General features: G+C 53.6%; 1 protein-coding gene across 1 annotated transcript in view; it reads left to right on the top strand.

Annotated features, from left to right (window-relative positions):
* Positions 1–25,463, top strand: part of B4GALNT3 (beta-1,4-N-acetyl-galactosaminyltransferase 3) — a 98,718-nt gene that overhangs the window by 64,702 nt on the left and 8,553 nt on the right. The window contains exons 2-13 of the mRNA XM_058282561.2: positions 3,054–3,157; positions 8,624–8,701; positions 16,278–16,373; positions 16,859–16,949; positions 17,308–17,408; positions 17,926–17,993; positions 19,038–19,116; positions 19,222–19,288; positions 22,678–22,821; positions 23,417–23,526; positions 24,775–24,875; positions 25,108–25,169. Coding sequence (XP_058138544.1) covers positions 3,054–3,157; positions 8,624–8,701; positions 16,278–16,373; positions 16,859–16,949; positions 17,308–17,408; positions 17,926–17,993; positions 19,038–19,116; positions 19,222–19,288; positions 22,678–22,821; positions 23,417–23,526; positions 24,775–24,875; positions 25,108–25,169 — 1,101 coding nt within the window. The remainder of the gene's footprint in view (positions 1–3,053; positions 3,158–8,623; positions 8,702–16,277; positions 16,374–16,858; positions 16,950–17,307; positions 17,409–17,925; positions 17,994–19,037; positions 19,117–19,221; positions 19,289–22,677; positions 22,822–23,416; positions 23,527–24,774; positions 24,876–25,107; positions 25,170–25,463) is intronic.

Raw genomic sequence — 25,463 nt, 5'->3', positions numbered from 1 at the left:
ACCCAGGACCCTCCATGCGGTAGACAGGAGCCCAACCGCTTGAGCCACATCTGCTTCCCCAAATTGCATTTTTATTGGTGTTTCCTCATAACTTCTCTAGACCTAGATGGTGTTTAGCTCTAAGAGCAGTGTCAAGGGAAAGAGCTGTAGCTCAAGCAATTGAGCTCCTTTTTACCACGTGGAGGACCTGGGTTAGATCCCCAGGACCTCCTGATAAAAAAAGAAAGAAAAAAGTCATCCTAGACTTGTGGGGAGAGGTGCAGGCCCCCATGTGACGCGGAGAGGCACAGGCCCCCACGTGGCAAAGCGGCGCACCAAAAAGACGATAACGTAGCCAGATAGAAAAAAAAAAAATAGCAAAGTCAAGGAGATGGGCCAGTCATTCCAAGGTGGAAGCAGGGCAGGGTCTGCCCTCCCTCTCCCCAGAGGGTGTAGGTGACGTTCGTTCTTTCTCCCCACTCCCCGTGTGCTCGCCCCACCCCACGAGCCCCAGAATCCCCCTTCCCCAGAGCATGCCCCTGCCCTGAACTAGTCAGACCTGCTCCTGGCTGCCAGCCGGCCAGCCATGGAAACAGGAGCGTCCTTGATGGCAGAGGATCAACCTGCAGAAGGCCCTCGAGCCGCGGCGTGCGCGGAGCTCTGCTGTTTGTGCAGGAGCGCCGAGGCGCAGCCTCCCAGCCGAGGGCTCTGTCCCTGGGACGCCTCCAAGTCTATGCCAAAAATGCCCCACGGGAGGAAGCGCTGGCTTCTGAGTCAGAGAGGCTCTCTGTTCTGGTCCTGCCTGTGGACCAACCAGTTCTGTGACTTCAAACTCCCTGAGCCGCTCTTTCCCCATCAGCAAAATGGGGGTGATCAGACCTGGCCTACAAATGAGCGCATGCCCGTCGTAAGCTCTAAAGGGCTACGCGAAAGGTAAATATGTAAGAGAAGCACTCCTGTGTACCCCGCCCCCCTGAGGTCCTCCCCAGCCCACGTCTCGCGTGTGGCTCCCTGCCGCCCCCTCCCTCTACATCCGCGCTGATGCCAAAGGTGGCTGCTCCCTCCTGAGTTGGTGGGCGGTGCCGTCTAGTCTGGGTCCGAAGGCTGTCCTTGTGTCTCCTCAGGGCTGCCTGTGATGCTTCTGCCCCCTGCCGGCTCCCAGTGCAGGGGGGTCGTCAGCCGGGCTCCGCAGGGTCATGGGGACGGCGTGATGAAGCTGTTGGAGAGGCAGTAGCAGCCCAGGGGAAAGCCGCCTGAGCACTTGGCAGTCTTTGCTAAGTGACCCTGGTTAAGTCCTTCAACCGGCCTGGGTCCCGTTTTCTCATCTGTGAAATAAAGACCATTTGATCATGAAAGTCCCTTCCAGCTCGTCACGGTCTATGATTCCAGGATACGGCTAATGATGATTTGGCTCCACGTAGTCACGGTCCAACGGTACTGCCGAGCCGTTCTCCTTGCCCAGTAGAGGCTCCACACCTGGGGAATAGTGGTGGCTGGCCACAGGGCTTTTTAAAAAAAAAAATTATTTTTTATTTATTTCTCTCCCCTCCCCACCCCCAGTTGTCTGCTCTCTGTGTCCATTCGCTGTGTGTTCTTCTGTGTCTGCTTGTATTCTTGTCAGCGGCACCGGGAATCTGTCTCTTTTTGTTGTGTCATCTCCCTGAACCAGCTCTCCGTGTGTGCAGCGCCACTACTGGGTAGACTGCACTTTTTTCACGTGGGGTGGCTCTCCTTACGGGGCGCACTCCTTGCGCGTGGGGCTCCCCTACGCGGGGGACACCCCTGCATGGCAAGGCACTCCTTGCGCGCATCAGCACTGCACATGGGCCAGCTCCACACGGGTCAAGGAGGCCCGGGGTTTGAACCCTGGACCTCCCATGTGGTAGGCCGACGCCCTATCCATTGGGCCAAATCCGCTTCCCCCCTGAGCTTTAATTCCTCCCCCCACCTCCCCCCCAGGGCAGCCCCAGGTGTCCTCGCTTGCTCCTGAATGCCCGTGTGCACCCCAGCACCTTCCTGTTTCCTTCCTCGTACCCACCGTGGGTTGGCTTTTGCCTTCCTAGATGTGCATCGCCAGCCAGTTCGAGAGACTTCCGGGTACCGCCGTCATCAGTCACACACAGCCTCCAGATCAACCCAGGAATAGCCAAACCTTAAGCTTCCATCTCTAGCAGTTTAGACATTTGACCAACACGAGTCTCAGGCCCACCCTCTCCTGCCTCGCCCAGCTCTGTTTCCACCAGGAGCCTAGAGATCAATGGTGGGGCCATCTGCACAACTGCTAATCCCCTGCTCTTTCCCTGAGCTCTGAGGAAAGGGATTGAGCTGGAGAGAGAAAGCGTTAAGGGGAGCCAAGTGCAAAGGGACAAATAGCGTATGATCTCACTGATGTGAAATAATTAGAATATGCGAATTCAGCGTCAGAAGCTGGAATACAGCTTACCGGGGTCGGGAGTGGGGAATGGGACGTTAATGCTTATATAGCACAGAGTTTCTCTTTGGAGTGAAGGTAAAAGTTTGGTGATGGATGGTGGTGATGGTAGCACAACTTTGGGAATATACTTAACACCATTGAAGTGTATACTTGAACTGGTTAGAATGGAAAATTGTATGGTGTATATATGTTACTACAATAATAAAAAAATGTAAACTGGACCAAAACAAAAAGGAAAAAAAGGCATAAAAAAAGCAGTGAGGGGGAAAGGAGAAAGTTAGTTTCATTGCCTTGTGCAATCATTTCTCCCCAGCTGCTTTTGGGAGAAGCATCTGGGGAAGAATCAACCAGTAGTGGGTTAACATTGGGTAGGGAGCGGTCCATTTCCACCTTGCCTGGCTCCTCTGATTCCTGGAAGGCAACAAGTTCTAGTAGGATGTGAACTCTTTACCTCCCTCTACCCTGTTGACCTTGGCCAAGTTGCTAATTGTCTCCCCCACTGCCCTTTGTACCCCCCATATGAAGAGGGGTGAGGAATGGACAAAGGGGAAATAATTACCTCTACTATAACCCCCAAATTTTACAGATTCATGAGGTCTTCCGGTTATGTTGACCTCTCTCTCGTCTTTGCCTTCTGTAGGGTATGGCAGCTGGAAAGAACTGGCCAAGGCACTGGCCAGCAGGAACATTCCGGCTGTGGATCCAAATCTCCAGTTCTACCGCCCCAATGGGCTGGGCCTCAAGGTATGTGGCAGAACCAGCTGCTGGTGCCTTAGCACCACCCTCACGCATCCTTCCCAGCGGAGGGGGCGAGATGTCCAACTGCCCTCCTCAAAGGTGCTGTAGTAGTCAGAGTTCTCCAGGGAAACAGAACCTATAGGAGATATCTGTAAACAGTACGAGATTTTATAAAATTATCTCATGTGAACGTGGGGATGCACAAGTCCAAATTCCATAGAGCAGGCTACAAGCCAGGGACTCGAACAAAGGTCCTCATTGAGTTCCCCAGGAGATGCTGGCTGTCTGAAGTAGAGATGGAAATTCTCGCTCTGAATGCTGAAATCACTTCTTTTAAGACCTTCAACTGATTGGATGAGACGTCACTCACTGCTAACAGCAATCTCCTCGGTTGATTTTAGATGTAACCAGCCATCTATGCAATCATTTCACTGATGATTAAAGTCCATGAGATGCCCTTGGATTACAATTAGTCCAGTGCTTGCGTGACCAAATAACTGGGCACCATTACCTGGCCAAGTTGACACATTAGCCTAACCATCACAGTCTACCCCTTGTCAACTTGACAGCCATACCTTAAGCCATACTTAGTCTCTAAATAAAGACAATAACAGACATATATGTATTTTTCTGCTTAAGAATACTCAACTGTCCTGCAAACAACTGGAAATGCACTAATCCCTCCAGAATAGTGTGCAAATCCTTGGATAATATTCACTCTTAAAGTTGACATCCTTAATAATATGTCAACTTATGTCATATGATAAGGGGATAGGATAGGAAAAAAAAAGAATCATTTTATGTATGTATACAAACATACTCATAATCAAAAAAGGAAGAATTATTCATAGGAAGCAGATGTGGCTCAAGCGATTGAGCTCCCACCTACCACATGGGAGGTCCCAGGTTCAGTTCCCAGCGCCTCCTAAAGACAAGCAAGACAGTGAGCTGACGTGACAGGCAGACACGGCAAGCTGACCCAACAAGATGAAGCAATAAGAGACACAAGGAAAAACATAATGAGAGACAAAACAAAGCAGGGAGTGGAGGTGGCTCAAGCAATTAGGTGTTTCCCTCCCACATCCTAAGTTCAGTTCCTGGTGCCTCCTAAAAGAGAAGCCAGCACACAACAAACAGACACAGCAAATGTAAGCAAAGAGGGAGAAATAAATAAAATAAACCTTAAAAAAAAATTCATGACCATTACAGTCCTCTTTGCTGTAACTGGTCACGTGGTCAAAGTTTGTATTTATCACTACCTTCTTCCACCACCCATTCCATGTTCCCTTTACCCTCAGCAAGCACCTCGGGGCTATGGTGCTTTGCCTGGTGAGGTGACCCAAACCTTCACTCCTGAAGCTTCTGGGCCATTATTAGTCCTGTCTGGATTGGGTTGTTGCAATTTTCCATTGACTTTAATCACAGGGCCTGGCAGGACTAAGAGATGCCCTAGGGGAGCTCCTGTATTCCAGGCAAGCTCTTCTTTACCTCCATTGTGTAGGTGCAGTCCTATATCCTCTTGATCAGCTTAGTCACCCCAGCCAGTACAGTAATTCCCTTCTTTGGCTGTTGATTCAGAGACATGAAGAACCCAAAGTGGCCAGGTGGCAGTCTTAACTTCCAGTTCAATAGAATCTTTTTTGTGTTCCCTGGTGGTAGCACTCCTTCTTTTGGAACCAAGATCTGTAGACCAGCAGAGCTTAAGGTGGCAGGGACAGGAAGCACGAATTTTCCTAGTGGATCACTAAGGATAATAGTGATTGGTACAATTCCTATTTCCACCCCCAATTCCTAGACCCATGAATCCTGGCTATGGGAGAAACAACACCATAGAGTGGATGCTGATTTAGAGCATACACAGCCTCCTGGATAACATTGCCGCAGCCCTGCAAGGTATTGCTGCCTAGTTGATGCTGTAATTGAGTCCTCCAAAGACCATTCCACCGTTCTATCAATCCAGCTGCTTCACAGTGATGGGGATCATAGTAAGACCAGGGAATTCCATGAGCATATGCCCATTCTCACACATCATTTGCTGTGAAATGGGTTCCTTGATGAGAAGCAATGCTGTGTGGAATGCCATGGCAGTGGATAAGACGTTCAGTAAGTCCACAGATGGCAGTGTCAGAAGAAGCATTGCATGCAGTGAAGGCAAACCCATATCTGGAGTACGCGTCTATGCCACTTAGAACAAATCACTGCCCCTTCCATGGTGAAAGTGATCCAATGTAATTAACTGCCAGCAGGTAAGAGGCTGACCACCTTGGGGAATGGTGCCATATCAGGGTCTGAGTGTAGGTCTCTGCTACTGGCAGATTGGACACTCAGCAGTGTCTTCTGCTAAGTCAGCCTCGGTGAGTGGAAGTCCATGTTGCTGATCCCATACGTAACTTCCAGTCCTACCACCATGGCCACTTTGTTCATGAGCCCGTTGGGCAATGACAGGTGTACTTGGGAAAGAGACTGACTGCTATCCACAGAACAGGCCATCTTATCCGCTTGATTATTAAAATCTTCCTCTGCTGGGGAGCAGATATAGCTCAAGCCTGCTCCCCATGTATGAGGTCTCAGGTTTGATTTCTGGTACCTCCTAAAAACAAAACAAACAAACCAAACGACCAACTCTCATTGGGGAACAGATGTAGCTCAGTGGTTGAGCACCTGCTTCCCATATACATGGTCCTAGGTTCATTCCCTGGTACCTCCCCCCCAAAAAATTTTCCTCTGCTAAGGTAAGCATTCCTGTGGGACAAATATTGTCATGTTTTTTGCCCATGCAGAAACATATCCATGTACCTCTTTCCTAGACTTTTTTGTTGCCAATTTTCCAATCATGTTCCTTTCCATCCAGCCAAACCATTGGCAACAGCCCACGAAGCAGTGTACAAATGCACCTCTGGCCATTTCTCCTTCCAAGCAAAATGATCACCAGTGCATTGCCTGAATTTCTGCCCACTGGGAGGATTTGCCCTCATCACTGTCCTTCAGGGATGTCCCAGAAAGGGGTTGTGGTGCTGCTGCCGTCTATTTTTGGGTGATATCTGCGTATCATGCAGAACCATCTGTAAATCAGGCCCAAGTTTTCTCCTCCTCAGTCAATTGATTATAAGGAACTCCCCAAGAAACCAAAGCTGTGGGCTGGGAAAGAGAAGGTAATGTGGCGGGAGTGGTGACCATGGGTATTTGGGCCACTTCCTCATGTAACTTACTTTAGGACCTCCTCGAGCCTTATCTTGGATGTACCACTTCCACTTTATTGTGAAATGCTGCTGTGCACGCCCAGACCTATGGTTGGTAGGTCAGGCAATACCCAGCTCATGACAGGCAATTCCAGTCTCATGGTAACTTGGTGGCCCACAGTTAAGCATTCAGTCTCTACAAAGGCCCAGTTGTAGTGCACAGTCACTGTATTTTTGTCAATTTATCTTCTATACTCTCACATAAATGCCTTACCAATAAGTCTAGGGAAGTTGCTACTACATCCACTCAGCATGATATCATCATTATAATGGACCAATGAGATATCTTGTGAGATGGAGAGATGATGACGTTCCCTGCAGACAATATTATGACATAGTACTGGAGAGTTGATATACCCCTGAGGCACAACAGTAAAGTATACTGCTAGCCTTGCTGGCTGAAAGCAAACTGTTTCTGGTGGTCCTTACCGATGGCAATTAAGAAAAAAGAATTTGCCAGATCAATAGCTGCATACAGATACCAGGGCATATGTTCATTTGCTCAAGCAATGATACCACACCTGGGACAGCAACTGCAATTGGAGTCCTCACCTGGTTAAGTTTACGATAATATGCCTCCAAGATCCATCTAATTTTTTCACAGGCCAAATAGGAGAGTTGAATGGGGATGTGGTGGGAATCACCTCCCTGCATCCTTCAAATCCTTAATGGTGGCACTGAGCTCTGCAATCCCTCTAGGAATCTGGTATTGCTTTTGATTTACTATATTACTAGGTGGGGGCAGTTCTAGTGGCTTCCACTTGGCCTTTCCTACCATAATAGTTCTCACTCCAAAAGTTAGGGAACCAATGTGGGATTCTGCTAGTTGCTGAGTATGTCTATTCTAATAATGCATTCTGGAACTGGGGAAATAACCACAGAATGGGTCTGGGGACCCACTGGACCCACTGTGAGACGAACCTGAGCTAAAAATCCAGTGATCACCTGACTGCCATAAGCTCCTACTCTGACTGGTGGACCACAGTTACATTTGGGTCTCCTAGAATTAATGTTATTTTTGAGCCAGTGTCTAATAACACCCAAAATTTCTGGTCATTTCCTTTTTCCCATTTGCAGTTATGCTGGTAAAAGGCCATAGGTCTTCTTGGGAAAAGCTGGAAGGAAGATTATTAGTATGCATTTTTGGCAGTTTAGCAGGATCCTTCCCTAAGGGACTTGGCCTTCCCCTCATCCAAGGGGCCCTGGGTCTTTAAACTTTCTCAAGCCTGGAAATTAAGGGACCATGACTCTCTTTCTGTAATTCAAGTTAGGGTTTTGTAGAGGTAACCAGCCATCTATGCAATCAACTCATTAACGATTAAAGTCCATGACGTGCCCTTGTATTACAATTGGCCCAGTGCTTGCTTGACCAAACAGCTGGGCACCATTACCTGGCTGAGTTGACACATAAAGCCTAACCATCACAGAAGGGGCCTGGTTAACCTGTTTCTGTCTTGTCACATAGTTCTTGGAGTTCCAGATGCCATCGTCTGAGCCTCTCTAGGCACGCCGCCTCCATCTCAGACAGAATGGAGGCTGGAGGCAGGACCCCCAATATCCTGCCTCTTGCTGGCGTGAGGTCTAGGGTGGGTGCTTTGGTGATGATACCCAGTGCTGGTGCTAAGAGTCAGAGGTGATGAAGAAGAGGTGCCCCCCTCTGCTGGCAGTACCGATCTGTCAGTGACCTTTCTCACTTTAGTGTTTTTTGGGCCAGGGGTCCCCAAGGAGGCAGGACTAGCTCAGGATTGGGGTTCGGGAAATTGCGGTCCAATTTGTCTGGAGTCCTTAGGTTGAGCCTCTGGTCTAGAGCAGGCATGGATCCCCAGGGCTGGACAGGAAGCAAGTGGACCCTGTGGGCCTGCACAGGAAGGAGGGTGGGGCCGTGGACACCCACGTGTTGGGACAAGTATGTAAATTACAACTCTGGGCGACCCTGGGAAGATGTAGAGAAAGAATCCTGCCCTCAGGATTCCAATCTAATTTCTTTTAAAGTTTTTTTCCCATATGGGAAAGACAGAGGAAGTTCAGAAAGCAAAGGAACCTCAGGAGTATATTCCTGAGGGATTACAATGTGAATAATACATGTGCATGTCCCTAAATTAATAAGCTTCTGCAGGGCAGGGACTGTGTCTTCTGACTCTTCCTCCCCAAAGACACTTTCAAGGGACCCCAAACCCTGTCCTGCCCCCAGTCCGAGTGCCCCCATCAGGTGCACTCTCCATTCTCCCCCTAGGACCAAGAAGATGGCCGAGGTGGGAGCAGCAACAGCAGCTACTTGAAGTGGAACAAACCTGTCCCCTGGCTCTCAGAGGTAAGGGACTCTACTGTCTCTGTTTTCTGAGAAGACTAAAAATGTATGTTTTTACAGATAATTCCAGAGACCACAGAAAAATGTTCTATATAATTATTGAAAATGTTTAGCAAGTGTTCCAGGCTCATTGAATTTTCTCCTCAAAGAACTTGCTGAGGGCTACTCTTTTCCAGACCCTTTGCTTATATCATCCGCTGTCAGCTTTGCAGCCCTATAAGATCGTATCATTATCCTCATTTACAGGCAGGAAAACAGGGTTCAGGAAAGGTGCCTAATTTTCATGGCCACATCAATCTCCAGTCTTAAAATAGACAACCCAAACTGTCTTTCTTGGCCCCTTAAATTCTATAAAATATTCCAGGAAGAAAGGAGACTATTGCTAAATAAGTTTAGAAAACTGTATATTGCATCCGCTTCTTGGAAATTCCCATTAGCACAGGTTTTGTTTCCTTGGCTCCTCAAGCAAATACCATGCAATGGGCTGGCCTAAACAATGGGGATTTATTAGCTCATGAATTTGAGGCTAGGAAAAAAGTCCAAATCAAGGTGTCATCAAGGTGGTGCTTTCTTCCAAAAAGCTCAGCGTTCTGGGGCTGGCTGCTGGTGATCCTTGGCCTTGGGCTGCTCTGACATACAACAGTGTACTTGGCTCCTGGCCTTTCCTTTCTCTTCTGGGTTCCATTGACTGTCAGCTCCTTTCTTCTTGTGACTTTTTCTCTGAATTTCTTTCTGCTTGTAAAGGACTCCAGTAATAGGATTAAGACACATCCTGCCTAAGTTGGACCACACCTTAACTGAAGTAACCGAATGAAAAGGTTCTGCTTACAATGGGTTCACACTCACAGGAGTGGATTAAATTTAAGAACATGTTTTTTCTAGCTCCACACCACTGCAAGCATATTCAAATTTCTGAGAAGTCTGCAATAATCTCTTAAACTTTAACTCAGCACATCCCGAACTTAATTGCCTCTTGAATTGCTTTTTTTCTATGAAACACCTAATAACATTCTATGAAACTAGTGTCCAAAGGAGCGTACCTTAGGAAACTCTTCTTTAGAAAATTTTTATAGACGCAGTTAAACACTGAATAAAAGTTAGAACCTTCACAATACCTTTTATTTATAGGGGATTTGACAGATTCTTGTGTGTGTGTGTGTGTGTGTGTGTGTGTGTGTATGTGTTTTGGTGAAGAAACTGAGGCTCAGGGGGTGAATTCATATGCCCAAGTTTCCCTTAAATAAATACTTGTGCCAAGACATCATATGATTTTGTGCTTTGGGGAGGAAATCTTAAATTTGGGTTTTGTATTTTAGCCCTGGACCTGCAGCCATAGATAACTTTCGTTGGTTGGGTGGCGCTTGGCCAGCCCATTATCTTTATTCATACCTGTCACAGGTGGCTCTCTTCAACCCAGGTACTTATTTTACTTATTTTTTTTTTAAAGATTTATTTATTTCTCTCCCCTCCCCTCCCCACCCCCGTTGTCTGTTCTCTGTGTCTATTTGCTGCGTTTTGTTTCTTTCTCTGCTTCTGTTGTTGTCGTCTGCGGCACGGGAATCTGTGTCTCTTTTTGTTGCGTCATCTTGTGTCCACTTCCCATGCGTGCGGCACCACTCCTGGGCAGGCTGCACTTTCTTTCGCGCTGGGCTGCTCTCTTTACGGGGCGCACTCCCTGTGTGTGGGGCTTCCCTACGCGGGGGACACCCCTGCATGGCAGGGCACTCCTTGCGCGCATCAGCACTGCGCATGGGCCAGCTCCACACGGGTCAAGGAGGCCTGGGGTTTGAACCGCGGACCTCCCGTGTGGTAGACGGACGCCCTAACCACTGGGCCAAGTCCGTTTCCCTCAACCCAGGTACTTTAATTTCCAATTCACCCATTTGCTCTGGGGCAGGGGCACAGGGGGCAGTGTCTCTGCTAAACAAGATGTTAGGTTACCCCCACCCTGAAACTGCCTCTTTTTAAAGCCCTGAGAAAGGATGGATTACAACACTGGCATGCCTGTAGGAGGTGATGTCACCTGGTATTTTGCCCTTCCCCACCCAGAGGTAGTTTTTTGTTTGTTTGTTTTTTGAGGTCCTAGGATTGAACCAGGACCTCAAATGTAGGAACCCAGTACTTAACCACTGAGCCACATCAGCTTCCCTGAGTTGGTTTTTTCATTTGTTTTGCTTGTTGTTTGTTTCTTTGTTTTTAGGAGGCACTAAGAAGGGAACCTGGGACCTCCCATGTGGGAGGCAGGCACTCAACCTCTTGAACTATGTCCACGCCCCCAGAGATAGTATTTTGAAAAGAAAGTTCCTTAAAGATCACTGGGCCCAGTGATCCAGCCTTCCCTCCTTTAAGGATAGCTCTCATCTTAATGAACCAACTATTTTGAAGGATTATATCTCATAACATTCTGCATTTATTCATTATTAATTCCTCCACTTATTATTTCTTTGCCCATCAAGGACATATAATATATATAATGAAATAAAAACAATGAACAAATAGTAGATTACAATAAGTTTAATTTTTTTAAAGAAATTGTTGGTTTTTTGTAAGTTTGCTTGCCTGATTTCCATTTATCTTTTTTTTTAAGATACCAGGGGCTGGGAATTGAACCTGGGACCTTGTATGTGGGAAGCTGGCACTCAACCACTGAGTCACATCGGCTTCCCCATTTATCTTTATTTATTTATTTTTAATATTAAAAGTAGCTTGTAAATCCTCATTACAGTCTTCATAGACCTTCTGGGAATCACTGATCCAATCCCATCCCCTTATTTTACAGGTGAGAAAAATAAGGCCCAGAAAGGTCAAATAAAATACGTGCAGTGTGTAAACCGAGGCCAGACCCAGCTCCCTCCCCGCGCAGCTTCACGGCCCCTCCACACCATGGGCAGCTCTCTGCTCCCCTCTCTTTTCCTGTCTCCTGCCTTTTGACAGACAGTTTCCACAGGAAATCCTCAGGTTCATAACATATACCATGTATGGAACGTTTGCCAGCTGTCAGGTGCAACAACTGCCAGCTCGTACTGTCATCCCCAGTGTGTGGTGATAGCTCAGAGGTCACCTCACTCAAGGTCACAGGGCTAGCACCTCGCCCTGGTCTACCGGTGAGCGAGGACAACACGAGAAGGCCGCAATGGCCTCTTCTTTGGCTCTTTCCCTTTGGCTGGCAGCGCAGGATGTCTGAGGCCAGAGGCCACTCTTGAAAGCACTGCAGGCTTCTCCGAGAGAAACCGACACGATTGGATGGCTGCTGGGGCTAGACCTCATGGGGTATCCACTCTCAGAACTGTATTACTGTCAACCCGTGTCGCAGGACGCAGGAGCAAACCCCGATGCCAGGTTATTCATTGACCCGTCGGTGTACCTGCCCACTGACCAGACCCTCTGCTTTCCAGGACACCTCCCTGAAAACCAAAACAGCTACATCAAATAAATAAGATGAATACAGGATCTGGTCAAAGCAGGCCAGAGCGTGTGTCTGCAGAGGGCTGAGGCAGTGTCCCTCTCAGGGCGGGGCCGTGACAGGGTCTCCTGTCCCCAGGCTTTTTCCCCCAACAACCTGATTAAGATAGAATTCACATTCCACACAATTTACCCACTTAAAGTTGATGATTCAGTGGCTTTTAGTTTATTCGCCAAGTTGTGTATCCATTACAACAATCAATTTTGGACCATTTCCATGACCACAAAAAGAAGTCTGCAACCCTTAGCCATCACGCCTCAGTGTCCTCATCACACACGCATGCCCTCCCCTGCCCCCCAGCACCTGGCACCACCAATATATATATATGAAAATATATATATATATATGAAAGAAAGTAGATTTATTTATTTCTCCCCTCTCCCTCCCGTTGTCTGCTCTCTGTGTCCATTCGCTGTGTGTTCTTCTGTGTTTACTTGTATTCTTGTCAGTGGCCCCAGAAATCTGTGTCTCTTTTTGTTGTGTCATCTTGCTGCATCAGCTCTCCATATGTGCGGTGCCACTCCTGGGTGGACTGTGCTTTTTTCGCGCTGGGCGGCTCTCCTTGAGGGGCACACTCCTTGCGTGTGGGGCTCCCCTACACGGGGGACACCCCTGCGTGGCACAGCACTCCTTGCGCACATCAGCACTGCGCATGGACCAGCTGCACATGGGTCAAGGAGGCCTGGGGTTTGAGCCTTGGACCTCCCGTGGGGTAGGCAGACACCCTATCAGTTGAGCCACAACCACTTCTGCTCATCTACTTTCTATGCCTGTGGATTTCCTCCCTCTGGACATTTCCTGTAAGTGGAGCCATACAATCTGTGCTCTCTGGTGACTGGCTCCTGTCACGTGGCTTCGTGTTTTGGAGCCTCATTCCTGTTGTAGCCTGAATCAGTACTTCAGTCCCTTTTCTTGCCAGGTAATATTCCATTGTACGTAGGTTCCACGTGTGATTCATCCCTTCATCAGTGGATGGGCATTTGGGTTGTTTCCCCTTTTGCTTATTATGAATAATACTACTTACGAGCGTTTACCTACAAGTTTTTGCGTGGCTCGGCTTTCCTCTCTCCGGTGCCCGAATGCCCATCGTTGCCCCTTGTGTCTTCCGTTCACTTTGTGTCCTTCGGTCACGTTGGGGAGCTGCGGGTGGCCCCTCGGTTCATTTACAAGCCTTCCATTAGCCCGGGGGTCCTTTCATCCATTGGAGTCTCGCCGGGTCTCTGACCCTTTCCTCAAACTCCAGAGCCACCCCTTCCCTCCCTGAGTCCAGAATTCCCTGATTCAAGAGGGAACTCCTCCAGGAGAGGGGCGAGCAGAGCTGAGAAACGTCCAGGCGGGGCCTCGCGCGCGGGGACGGGGAACGCCGGCCTGCTCGGCTGCTGTGTGCCGGAGTGTTGGGGCCCGGCTCCCGTGCCGGCCGAGCAGCCGGGCGTGCCGGACCCGGGCCTTTGACGCTGGTGGTGCAGCGGGAGGCCCAGCAGTGCCCCCACCCTGCCATGATGGGCTTCTTTATTTTTTTAAATCAATTTTACTGAAACGTATTCAGAGCCATACGGTCCACCTAACGTGTACAGTCACGGCATTTGGTGTTTTCACAGCCCGCCGTGGGCTGCCGGCCTCTCCGGGGGGGCAGAGCTGACCGCTCCTGCCTCCTCCACGCCCCTCTGCGTCTCTCCTCTGCCAGGCCGTGCCGCCGGCTCGGGTGACACTGGTTTGTTGACGTCTGTCTCCTTGAGGACCGCATCCCTTTCCTCTTCAGCTCTTCAGGGGCCCCCCCCGTGGGGCTGGCACCAAGCAGACACCCGGGGCTTCTAAAAGGAAGGCAGGGACGTAGGCAGGGACATAGGCGTCCCGACACAGGTTGTGCTGGCCTTCCTGTCCCCGAGCATTTGCTCATCAGATGATGGCGATGGGCGGGGAGCACAGGAGGACGATGGCCACACCCGGGGAATCAGAGAAGGCCTGGAGAGGTGTTAGAGCAGCCGTGAGGGGAAGAACGGAAAGGGCCCTCCAACCTGGAGACGTGTTTGTAAAGGTGTGGAGAGGTGCCAGAGAGGGAGCAAGGTGTGCAATGGGGCGCGGGGCGCGCTACGGCCCGGAACGCGTGCCAGCCGGAGAGGCCTCGCTGTGCCGGCCTGAGGTTCTGTTCTGGAGCCTTCTGGGACCTTCCGAGGTTCCAGGGCGCAGGAGGATGTGATCAGATCTGCGTCCTAAAAAGACACTCGGAGGCAGTGTGCAGAATCCCTGGAGAGGAGCGGAGCTGGGGTGCGGCGGGGAGGCCGCGGTGCAGGCCCGGGGCGCTGGCGCGGCCGCAGGGGCAGGGGCAGGGGCAGCGCGGGAGCCAGCGCCTGGACCATCCGCGCTCGCCTACGCCGCCCCCTTACGCAGGGCACGCGGCCGGGTGTCCTGCGGGGGCCGCTGACCTCTCTGGTCTCGAGATCCTCGTCTCTAAAAACGAGAGACGCTTTCTCCCCTCTCTGGACGCTCTGAGCCCGTCACTGGCCTTGGCGCCTCGGTCCCCGATGCCCTGCCCTGGAGCGGGTGGGCAGAGGCCGGTGCCAGGTGCAAAGTGCACCAAAACTCGGAGAGGTGCGGATGCCGGGGGGGTGCCCACGGGCCCTCAGAGCCCCCTGTCTCCTGGGTGGGGGGGGGATAAAGCACCGTTCCAGGACCTAGATCCCGAGGGACGCTGAGGTGCTCTTCCCGCGCTGCCCCCTCCTCGCCCGCAGCTCCTGCATCTCAGGCTCCCTCCAGCTAAAGCAGGAAAGAGCCCGGGGCGGGGGTCAGCCCTGCCCTCCTCCCACCCCTGTGCCCCCTGGCCTCCTGGCCGAGCACAGCCGACCTCTCCGGTGGCTTGCCCTCCCCCGGGGACCCCTGCAAGCGTGTGGGACGCGGGCCCACGGCCCCAGCGGGCGGGAGCGGAGCAGAGGGCGCCTCTCGGGGCAGACAACTCCGACTTGTAGAGCAGACCTAAGGAATGTCACCCGAAGGAGCACAAAGTCCCCATTCTTTGCTCCCTTGAAGCCTCACCCACCCCCCACCTACCAGCCCACATTCCCTCTCCCGCCCCCGAGCTCCCCCACTCCTATTCCCGGGAGCCATGGCCGCTTCCCAGGACCCCACATTCCCAGCATGGGCCGGGCCAGTGTGCCCAGCAGGGCCTCGGTGCTGGCGCCTTGGGGAGTGACGGGCTCTCCCTGGTCTCGTCCAGATCTGGGGACCCCGGCCTACCCCTCCGGCCAAGCCACGCCTCGTGGTCAGCATTCCCCATGGGGAGCGCTCCCTCCTGCCACCCCCACCCCCCAGTTTCCGTCCCCCAACCTGGCCCGTGTCCTCCCCTCTGGACGTCCCTTCCATCTCTGCTGACTTTTCCTGGGGGCAGTTCAGATTTGGGGGGGCAGATGGGGCGGGATCTGCTCCTGGAGAGAGGGCTGGCGGCGCCACCTCCACAGCTGGAGAGTCACCCCGGAAGAGCTCTGACAGGGATAGCCCGGGCCGCTCCCCTCCCCTCGGGGCTCCCACCCTGTCTCCTGTGGGGACCTTTGCTCCTGGCCTCCAGCTCAGTCCTGCCCCCGCGGCCTGGGAGGACAAAGGACCCTTTCTCTCTGCCTTCCTCTTGCAGCTCCAGGCACCTGTGGGCCTCCCGGCCTGGTCAGGGGGGCCTTGGGCCTAAGGGCCGCAGGGAGGCCTCTGGGGGTGGGGGGGCCCACGCCTCTCCCAGGAGGGGACCCGGCAGGGGGCTGTCCTCCTGAGTGCCAGGGGAGGGGAGGCAGGGAGGAGAGGGGGCCTTAGCTCCAGCCCCAGCTCAGCGCCCGCTTCCAGCTCCACCCCGGCCCCTCTGTCATGCCTGCTCCCCCCCCCCCGCCTGGGGAGCCCCCCTCCTGCATGGAAAGAGGGTGGGGAGAGGGGGCACGTGGCCTGGAAGAGGTGCGGTTCTCAGGGCCGGGCCACGGCCTGAGCTGTGGGTGCCAAGGATGGGAAACGGTCTGGAGCGGACCACACGTCCTGCGGTGGCGAGAGGCGTCCATCTGTCCATCCGTCAGCCTCCGGGCGCGGGTCCTCGGGCAGTTTTGGGGTGCTCCCCTTCACTCACCCCCTCGCTTCTCTGGCCCCCAGTTCAAGGGCCGCGCCAACCTGCACGTGTTTGAAGACTGGTGCGGCGGCTCCGTGCAGCAACTCAGGAGGAACCTTCACTTCCCACTGTACCCCCACGTGAGTCCCTCCTGGCCCACCTCGCCACCTGCTCCTCTCCCCGCTCCCCACCCTACGCCCTTCTCCTGTTCTCTTATCTCCCCCACCCCCCCCCCAGCCCCATCGTTCCTCTTTTCCTGCTCCATTTTTTTCCCTCTTCCCTCCTGCTCCCTCTTTTCCTCTGCCTGCAGCATTGCCCTTGGTCCCTCCCCAGGGATTCCTACCATTTCTCTGCCACCCTCCTTCCAGCTTCGTGCTCTCATTGTGGCATACAGTGTAGTCTACCCAGGGCCGCCACAAACGGTTGTGCTGGTTGCGCACTGTCCAAGACCAGGTGCACAAATAGGCACGTGGGAGCTGCAGACTAGCCTCCACTCCATCCAAGCCGTGCCCCCAGGCGTCCTGTCTCCTCCCCCTCCCTGTTCTTCCAGCCCCGAGTGAACCGATTTCCTCAGTTTCCTCTTGCCTATTCTGGGTAATGGTTTCTTTCCCCTTTCTTGGCACAGATCCGCACAACTCTGAGGAAGCTGGCCGTGTCCCCCAAATGGACCAACTACGGCCTCCGCATTTTTGGCTACCTGCACCCCTTCACCGATGGTGAGGTCAACCCCGAAGCCCCATCCTTCTCCCTGCACCAGAGTTCTGCCGGGTGCCCAGAGCACCTACGCCTGTGGCTGAGAAGTCAGCCAGCATGAGCGGCTGGCCCCCGTTCACGCACCGTCAGGGCGTGAGGGGAAATCGAGTCCTGGGGAGGTCTCATCCAGCCCCCCGCCCCACCCCAGGCTGCCCCTTCCCTCCCTGACGTGCTGAGAGTGGACCACGCTTGTTTCTCTCTTTGTTCTCTCCATTTTGGCCATGCCTTTACATGGGGGGGAGAAGGCACCAAGGCCCCTGCCGAGAACGCAACCTCTGCCCCCCTCACCCTCCCCTGTGCGCCCTCCCCCCTGCTTCCCAGGGAAAGTCCAGTTTGCCCTCGCCGCGGATGACAACGCTGAGTTCTGGCTGAGCCGTGACGACCAGGTCTCAGGCCTCCAGCTGCTGGCCAGTGTGGGCAAGGTAGGGTCTGCTCGGCCAGGAGCTTCTTCCGTCAGTCGTCAGAGGAGCCTGGCGCCACCAGGAGACTCTTGCTACCGCTAGCATCTCTGGGGTGACTCCCGGGAAAGAAGGGGTGAAAAGGCAGCAGGTCCTTCTCACTCCTGCCCCATTTCATAAAGGGGTAAACTGAGGCATGGGGAGGCCTAAGGACTCAGAGCCTGAGCCTGGAGAAGACCCCAGAAGGAGTTATCTCGGGGCTGGGGCTGGGCCCTTTGGGGTCCTTATGGCCCTTAGCACTGTTCAGGGCCTTTCTCGAAGGGACCAGATGCTTCTAGCACAAGTCATTTGTCAGTCTCCTTAACTCTTTTCTGTTTTCTCTGCTCTCTTCCTCATCCTCCTCCTTCCTCTCTCTTTCCCTCTCGCTTCTCTCCTTTCTTTTCATCTGTCCCTTGTCTCTCCACACCTCACTTCCTATCCTTGTTCATATTTTCTCTTTTTCTCTTTCCCCCGCTTCTCTCTCTCTCCCCCACACCTCTAGACTGGAAAGGAGTGGACTGCCCCTGGAGAGTTTGGAAAATTTCGGAGTCAAATTTCCAAGCCAGTGAGGTGAGTGGCGGCGGGGTGGGGTGGGTGACGACAGACATTCTCAGGAGAGCAAACCCCAAGGCTGAGGCCAGGTTGGCCCAGACCCCACTGTCCCCACCCCCTGGCGCGCCCAGCCTTCCCCATCTCCGAGGCTCAGCGTACCCAGCACCTGTGCATTCTGGGTAAACGGGGTCTTTGGCGTAGAAGCCCTCCGGTCCATCCTTCCTCATATTTCAGACGAGGAAACCAAGGCGCAAGAAAGTCACACAGCCATTTAGTGTCGCTCGGCCCTGGAAAGCCGGTCTCCTTTCTCCCAGTCTCCTCTTCCCATTTTCTCCATCACCGGAAATGTCTACATTGCCACAGTCTGGATGCATCTGACCTAGAGCGGCAGGGAGTTCCTAGGCTGTTGAAGACGCCCAGGGATCCCTTGGGAGAGTGGAGGGACAGACAGCCCTTTCCCAGCCCAGAGGAACTGGAATTGCTTTGACACGAGGGAAAGGAGTGCTTAGCGCAGCTCCAGTGCGCCACCTGGTGGCCACACACGCAGGCAGGGACATGCACTGGCTTGAGGTCGTGAACACTGGTGATGATGAGGCTTGCTGGGTGCCAGCCCCTGGGGGGGCATTTTACAAGGAATTGAGAGGAACGGTCAGTGGCATGGACCCAGAAGCAAGCCTGCCCGGTCCAAATCCAACTCGGCCGTTACCTAGGTGTTGGGGCAGGATTTCTGTGCCTCCTTGTGCTCTGTAAGGGAGGATTGGATGAGTTAGGATATATAACTGTGCCTGTCACAAAGTCGCTGCTCCGCAGGATTAGCTGTTATATTTCATTTCATTCTCCCCTGAAACATCATTGTCCCCATCTTACAGTTAGAAAACTAAGGTCACAGTAAGTGGTGGAGTGTGGACTCTTACCCGGATGTTACGTGGCAAGTTCCTGAGAGCAGAGGAGGAAAGGACGAGGGGGCTTTATGGGCAGTGGGAGAGAGGTGGGGGCTGGTGCGGCCCAGGGAGAAGTGGGCAGGGGAGCCTGAGACTGCTCTCTGCCCTCTGCTCCTGCCAGCCTGTCGGCCTCCCGCCGGTACTACTTCGAGGTGCTGCACAAGCAGAACGACGCGGGCACCGATCACGTGGAGGTGGCGGTGAGTGCGCTCTGCTGTCCCTGCCCCTCCTGGCTCGGCTCCTGGCCCGTGGACGCTCTTCGAGATCCAGCTACCTCCAACCCCCCACCCCCTTTCCTCTTCCAGTGGCGACGAAGTGACCCTGGAGCCAAGTTCACCATCATTGACTCCGTCTCTCTCTCACTCTTCACAAGTGAGTAGGCTCTGCCCTGGGCCGGAGACAGAAGCCGGGTGGTCTGACGTGCGGGTGCAGCCCAGCTCGGGGGACGTGGCCGGGCAGGAGGTGGGAGGGCCGGAGGCAAAAGCTCAAGGGGCTGTGGGGGTGAAGGGGTCCTGAAACAGACCCTAAAGGGGCCGTGGGGTCAGTGGTCTTTGCCCCTCAGAGGTCAGTGAGGTCAGTTTGAGAACCTGCTGCCTTTGCCTCAGAAAAATGCCCTTGTTCACCAGGTACAACATTCTTTAAAAGTTTATAAAGAAAAAGGTATCAAAAGAGTTTATATAAATCAAGAAGAAAAGTGCAATCAAATAGAAACACAGTCAAAAGTTATGAACGAGAATTCCCACATGAATACATATAATCAGGTAATAAACTATGCAGAAATGCTAACCTAATGAGAGATCAAGAAATGCAGATTTAAAAAAATAAGATACCATTGTAGTAAGCCAAATAATGCTCCCCCCGAGATGTCCATGTCCTAATTTCCCATATGTTACCTTATGGAAAAAAGATTTTGCAGATGTGATTATGTTAAAGATCTTGAGGTGGGGAGATTATTCTGGATTATCTGTGTGGAGCCACGGTAGTCACGAGGGTCCTTACAAGTGAAAGAGGAAGGCAGGAGTGTGAGGGTCAGAGTCCTGCCATGAGAACGAGTCGGCCACAGCGGCTTGAGAGTAAAGGAGGGAGGGGAAGCGGACTTGGCCGGAGTGGAGCTGGCCCATGCGCAGTGCTGATGCGCACAAGGAGTGCCGCGCCGCGCAGGGGTGTCCCCACGTAGGGGAGCCCCACGCGCAAGGAGTGCACCCCATAAGGAGAGCTCCCCAGCGGGAAAGAAAGTGCAGCCTGCCCAGGAATGGCGCCGCCCACACGGAGAACTGACACAGCAAGATGACGCAGCAAAAAAAAGAAACAGACTCCCATGCCGCTGACAAGAATACAAGTGGACAAAGAAGAACACACAGCGAATAGACACAGAGAACAGACAGCTAGGGTGGGGGAGAAGGAGAGAGAAATAAATAAATAGATCTTTTTTTTAAAAAAGACAAGGAAACGGATTCTCCCCTAGAGCCTCCAGAAGGAAATGTATCCCAGTGGCACATCGATATTTTAGTCCAGGGATTTGCCTCTCTGACCCCCAGAACTAGAAGATAAAGCCATTAAATTTGACCTACATGCAACATCGTGTATACAGTTTCGAGGGGGATCCAGAGGCTTGTTCAGATTAAACACCTCTGAGTCTAATCCCCTATTTTACAGATAGGCAATCATGGTCCTTGCAAAGCCATGGCCAGAGGAGAAGAAATTTTTCACCTGCTCAAGATTTGCAGTAAATGAACTTATTTTTTCATTGCTTTTGATTTCCCCAGCAAAACTCCTCTCCAGCCCCCCACCCCATCCGCTGGCCTCCCCGGCACTTGGGGCCACGTGGGCCCGGGTGTAGAAAGAGCAGGCAGGGCTGGAACCCCCCGGGAGGTGAATGCTGGGAGGAGACTGGAGGGGTGGGGGCAAGGGGGTGAGGGGTGAGGAGGCAGGATATGGAGAGCAAAAGGGAAGGTCGGGGTCCATGGGAGAGGGTGGCTGTGAGCGGGCAAGGTCAGTGGAGGAAGCTCCTGGTGCCCCATGCAAAGGGCCGCCAGGTCAGGGCAGGACGGCAGGTGGAGAGCTGCTGGGGTGATCCAAGAAGGGGAGGGGAATCCACAGGTTCATTGTGAACCAAGAAGAAAGGGGCCCAGAGCAAAGTTCGGGTGAGAAATTAGTAAGAGGAAGCAGATTTGGCCCAAGGGATAGGGCGTCCATCTACCACATGGGAGGTCTGCTGTTCAAACCCCGGGCCTCCTTGACCCGTGTGGAGCTGGCCCATGCGCAGTGCTGATGTGCGCAAGGAGTGCTGTGCCACGCAGGGGTGTCCCCCGCGTAGGGGAGTCCCACGCGCAAGGAGTGCGCCCCGTAAGGAGAGCCGCCCAGCGCAAAAAAAGTGCCGCCTGCCCAGGAATAGCACTGCACACACACAGAGCTGATGCAGCAAGATGACGCAACAAAAAAGAGACAGATTCCGGGTGCTGCTGACAAGAATATAAGCGGACACAGAAGAACACACAGCGAATGGACACAGAGAGCAGACGACTGGGGGGTGGGGGTCAGGAAAGGGGAGAGAAATAAGTCTTTTGGGAAAAAAAAAAAAGAGAGAGAAATTAGTAAGGTGGACCAGAGGTAACTGGTGTCTGGCCTAGAAGGAAGAGCTCTAGCTGGGGCTGAGACAGTGAATCCAGTGGCAGCGCACCAAGGCAGCAAGCAGCGCCCCCGCGGGGCTTGATGAGCGAAGGGAAGAGGGGGGCAGGAGGGAGCAGACTTGGAGAGGAGGAGCCTGGGCAGTGGGCCAGGGGCCGCCTCCTCTGATGGGCTCTGTCCGCTTGTCTGCGAGGCTGCTTTGCCTGGAATCAAACTCAGCTTTGCCACTTAGCAGTTTGCACGACCTTGGGCAAGTGACTTAGATTCCCTGGGCCAACGTCCCTCATCTGTAAACTAGGGATATTAATAGCACAGGGAAGCAGACTTGGCCCAGTGATTAGGGCGCCCGTCTACCACATGGAGGTTCACGGTTCAAACCCCGGGCCTCCTTGACCCGTGTGGAGCTGGCCCATGCGCAGTGCTGATGCGTGCAAGGAGTGCCATGCCACGCAGGGGCGTCCCCCGCGTAGGGGAGCCCCACGCGCAAGGAGTACGCCCCGTAAGGAGAGCCGCCCAGTGCGAAGGAAAGTGCAGCCTGCCCAGGAATGGCACCACACACAGGGAGAGCTGACACAACAAGATGACGCAACAGCAAAAGAAACGGAGATTCCTGGTGCTGCTGATAAGGATAGAAGTGGTCACAGAAGAACACACAGAGATCAGGCAATTGGGGGGGCGGTGAGAGAAATTTTTTTTAAAAATCTTAAAAAATAGAAAACCTTTAAAAAAAATAGCACATGAGTCATATGGTGGTGATGAAGATGATGAAGATGAAGTGGGTTGAGGTGTGTCAGATACTTAGAATAGCACTTGGCTTACTATTTAGTATGTGCAATGTAAGTGTTTGTTAAATAAATTAAAGGTATTTTTAATGACACATTTCCAGCCGATGGCGGGAAAACCTTTTGAGGAAGAGGTGTCTTTTTCCAATGTGGCATAGGCTAGCCATCGGGGAGGGCTCCGAGGGGGACACCTAGCTAAAAGCACAGGCCCTGGGGGAGAGGGCCTGAGAATGCCCCACGCTGCACCCGCTGGGATACAGAGGCGGGTCAGAGCTCAGAGAGGCCGGGGGCCTGGGCTGGGTTTCTCCAGGGCTCACAGCTCCCCTCTGTTCTTGCCTCCCTGGGGCCCAGATGAGACAATCCTGAGGATGGACGAGGTGGCCCACATCCCGCAGACCGCGGCCAGCCACGCGGGCTCCCCGGACGCGCTCCCCAGGGACGAGCTGCCCCCCGTCGACATGCTGCGGCCTGACCCTCGCGACTCCCTCTATCGCCGTAAGGCCTTGCCACCCGCGTGCCGCCCCCGGCCGGCCGGGACAGTGCACTGCCGGGCCCAGGTGTCGGGGAGGCAGGACGGGAAGATGCAGGAGACCTGCCAGGTCTAGTTCAGCACCCCAAAGGCACAGAGGCTCCTCTTCTCCTTGCCGTGGAAAATACAACCTGCAGACAGGAAAGTGCGAGCCATGGAGAGGTCTAGTTTAATCGTCACCCAGGTTACTCCAGAGCAAACGTTCGTGTGAGTGCCACCCAGGGCAAGAGGCAGCACTAGAACCTCAAAGACCCCTCAGCGCCCCTCCCCAGGCACAAAAGTCATAGACTCCAAACTCTCGTCATCCAACGAGAGAACTCTGTTTACACTAAGGAGGCGTCTTCACAGGCTTCCTCTTGCATTTTAGAAGGGGATAATTGCAAAAAAAAAAAAAAAAAAAAGACAACTGGGAGACTGGGGGATGCACTAGGGTGGAGGCTTTATGGCCTTTTGGATGTTTCTAGACTTACCGTAAGGCTCACCAGGAGGCCTATGACTCTGAATGGGCCCCAGGTTCAGACTCCCACCCCCACCTCCATCCTTCTCCCTTCCTGTCCTCAGTGCCTCTGGTCCCCAGAGCCCGTCTGCGCCATGTCCTGCCCGATTGTCCCTACAAGCCCAGCTACCTGGTGGATGGGCTTCCCCTGCAGCGCTACCAGGGTCTCCGCTTCGTAAGTGGGGGGTGGGGGGAGTCAGGGGGACGGGGGGGGGGATGCTGCTGAGACTGGGGTGGGGGGTGGGCCTGATTCCCTCAAGCCCCGGCGGGGAGAACCGGCATCCAAGTTGCCCCCTGAGCCTAAACCGCCCCGCGAAGCCGAGATGGGGTCCCGAGCCTTAGGAAGCGCCCCCGCCGCAGCTGCGCCGCCGGCGGAGGCAGGCCCGCCCGCTGGGCAGCCCACAGACCGTGCCCGACTCCGGGACGGGGCTCGGGGGCAAATGAAGCAGGGCAGGAAGCCAGCTTAGAGAATCCGGGGCCTGTGGGGAGGCCGGGGGGGCAGAGGGAACCCTAAATTTGCAGGTTGAGAGACAGCGATTCCAAGAGGGTGCTGGAGGCAGGGAGAAGGGTCAGGAGTGAGGCGCCGGGTCAGAGATTGGGGGCGAGGAGGGCAGAGCTAGAAGGCCTCTTGGCGGAGTCCTAAAGGGGTAGAGGAAGCGGTGGAGTAAGGAGACGGAGGACGTGCCTGGACTCCAGTGGTTGCAGGAAGGGATCCCATAGTGGAGTTCGGAGGGGATGCGGCCACTGAGTGGTAGGAGCTGAGCAGGAGCTGAGCAGGAGCTGAGGGCCATGTGGTGTAGGGAGCATGACTCAAGTTGCCCAGGAGAAGAGGCAGAAAAAGTGGAATGGGGGAAGTGGATTTGGCTGAACAGATAGAGCATCCACCCACCACATGGGAGGTCCAGGGTTCAAACCCAGGGCCTCCTGACCTGTGTGGAGCTGGCCCACGTGCAGTGCTGATGCGCACAAGGAGTGCCGTGCCATGCAGGGGTGTCCTCGGCATAGGGGAGCTCCATGCGCAAGAAGTACACCCCATAAGGAGAGCCGCTCCACACAAAAAATGTGCAGCCTACCCAGGAGTGGCGCCGCACACACAGAGAGCTGACTTAGCAAGATGATACAACAAAAAGAGACACAGATTCCCAGTACCGCTGACAAGAATGCAAGCGGACACAGAAGAACACACAGTGAATGGACACAGAGAGCAGACAACTGTGGGGGGCGGGGGAGAGAAATAAATAAAAAATAAATCTTAAAAAAAAAAAAGTGGAATGGAAGCCAACCTGAGTAACAAAAAGGTTTCACTCAACCCTTCTCTCCCCACTAAGGGCAGGGCCCCATGGGTCCTGTGGGATCCCTGGACAACTGAGTTCTTCCCGAGACCCTACCTTCTCACTCCCGTGGCTTCTTTCCCTACCTGCAGGTCCACCTGTCCTTCGTGTACCCCAATGACTATACGCGCCTGAGCCACATGGAGACCCATAACAAATGCTTCTACCAAGAAAGCACCTTCTACCAGGGCAGGTGAGGGCCCCAGCGGGAGCTCTGCAGGAGAGCGGCCTGGACCAGAGAGGCCGCGGTGCCCTCCCAACCCCAGGAGTCCACGCTTGAACAGACACACGCCTGCCCAGCCTCCTTCCTCCACTTGAGCTCGGGGCATGACTGCAGGCCCTGTCTGGCACGTCCCACAGAGCCGGGGCCAGGCCTCAGGCCTTGGCCTGCCCACTGCCCATCGCCCTCTCCCTTCCTTCTGTAGGTTCAGCTTTCAGGATTACATCAAGCTCGACCAGTCCAAGAAGCAGGAGCCGGAGCAGCCAGGTACAGTGACAGCTGAGGCTCCAGGTCAGCCTGGAGGGGCGACCACAGTCCGTTTCTAGGGGAGGTTTAGACCTTGCCAGCCCACGTAGCCCTTCTCCCCATTCCCAAGGGAGTTAAGATTGTCCAAGCCAAGGCACATCTAGAAAATGACGTTATTTTTAACAGCATGCTGGGGGTCAAAGGGAGGGGATTTGGAGCCCTGGAAATTTCACTCTCGGTGGCCCGTGGCTGGGAAAGTTCTCCTGCGGAGAAGCAGTCTTCCTGTGGCCTTTCTTCTTGGGGGATCAGGGCCTG

This window comes from Dasypus novemcinctus, chromosome 20 (genome assembly GCF_030445035.2).
Source record: "Dasypus novemcinctus isolate mDasNov1 chromosome 20, mDasNov1.1.hap2, whole genome shotgun sequence".
NCBI classification, from domain to species: domain Eukaryota; kingdom Metazoa; phylum Chordata; class Mammalia; order Cingulata; family Dasypodidae; genus Dasypus; species Dasypus novemcinctus.
Note: the sequence above shows the minus strand (reverse complement) of the source record. Positions and strands in the feature narration are given on the sequence as shown.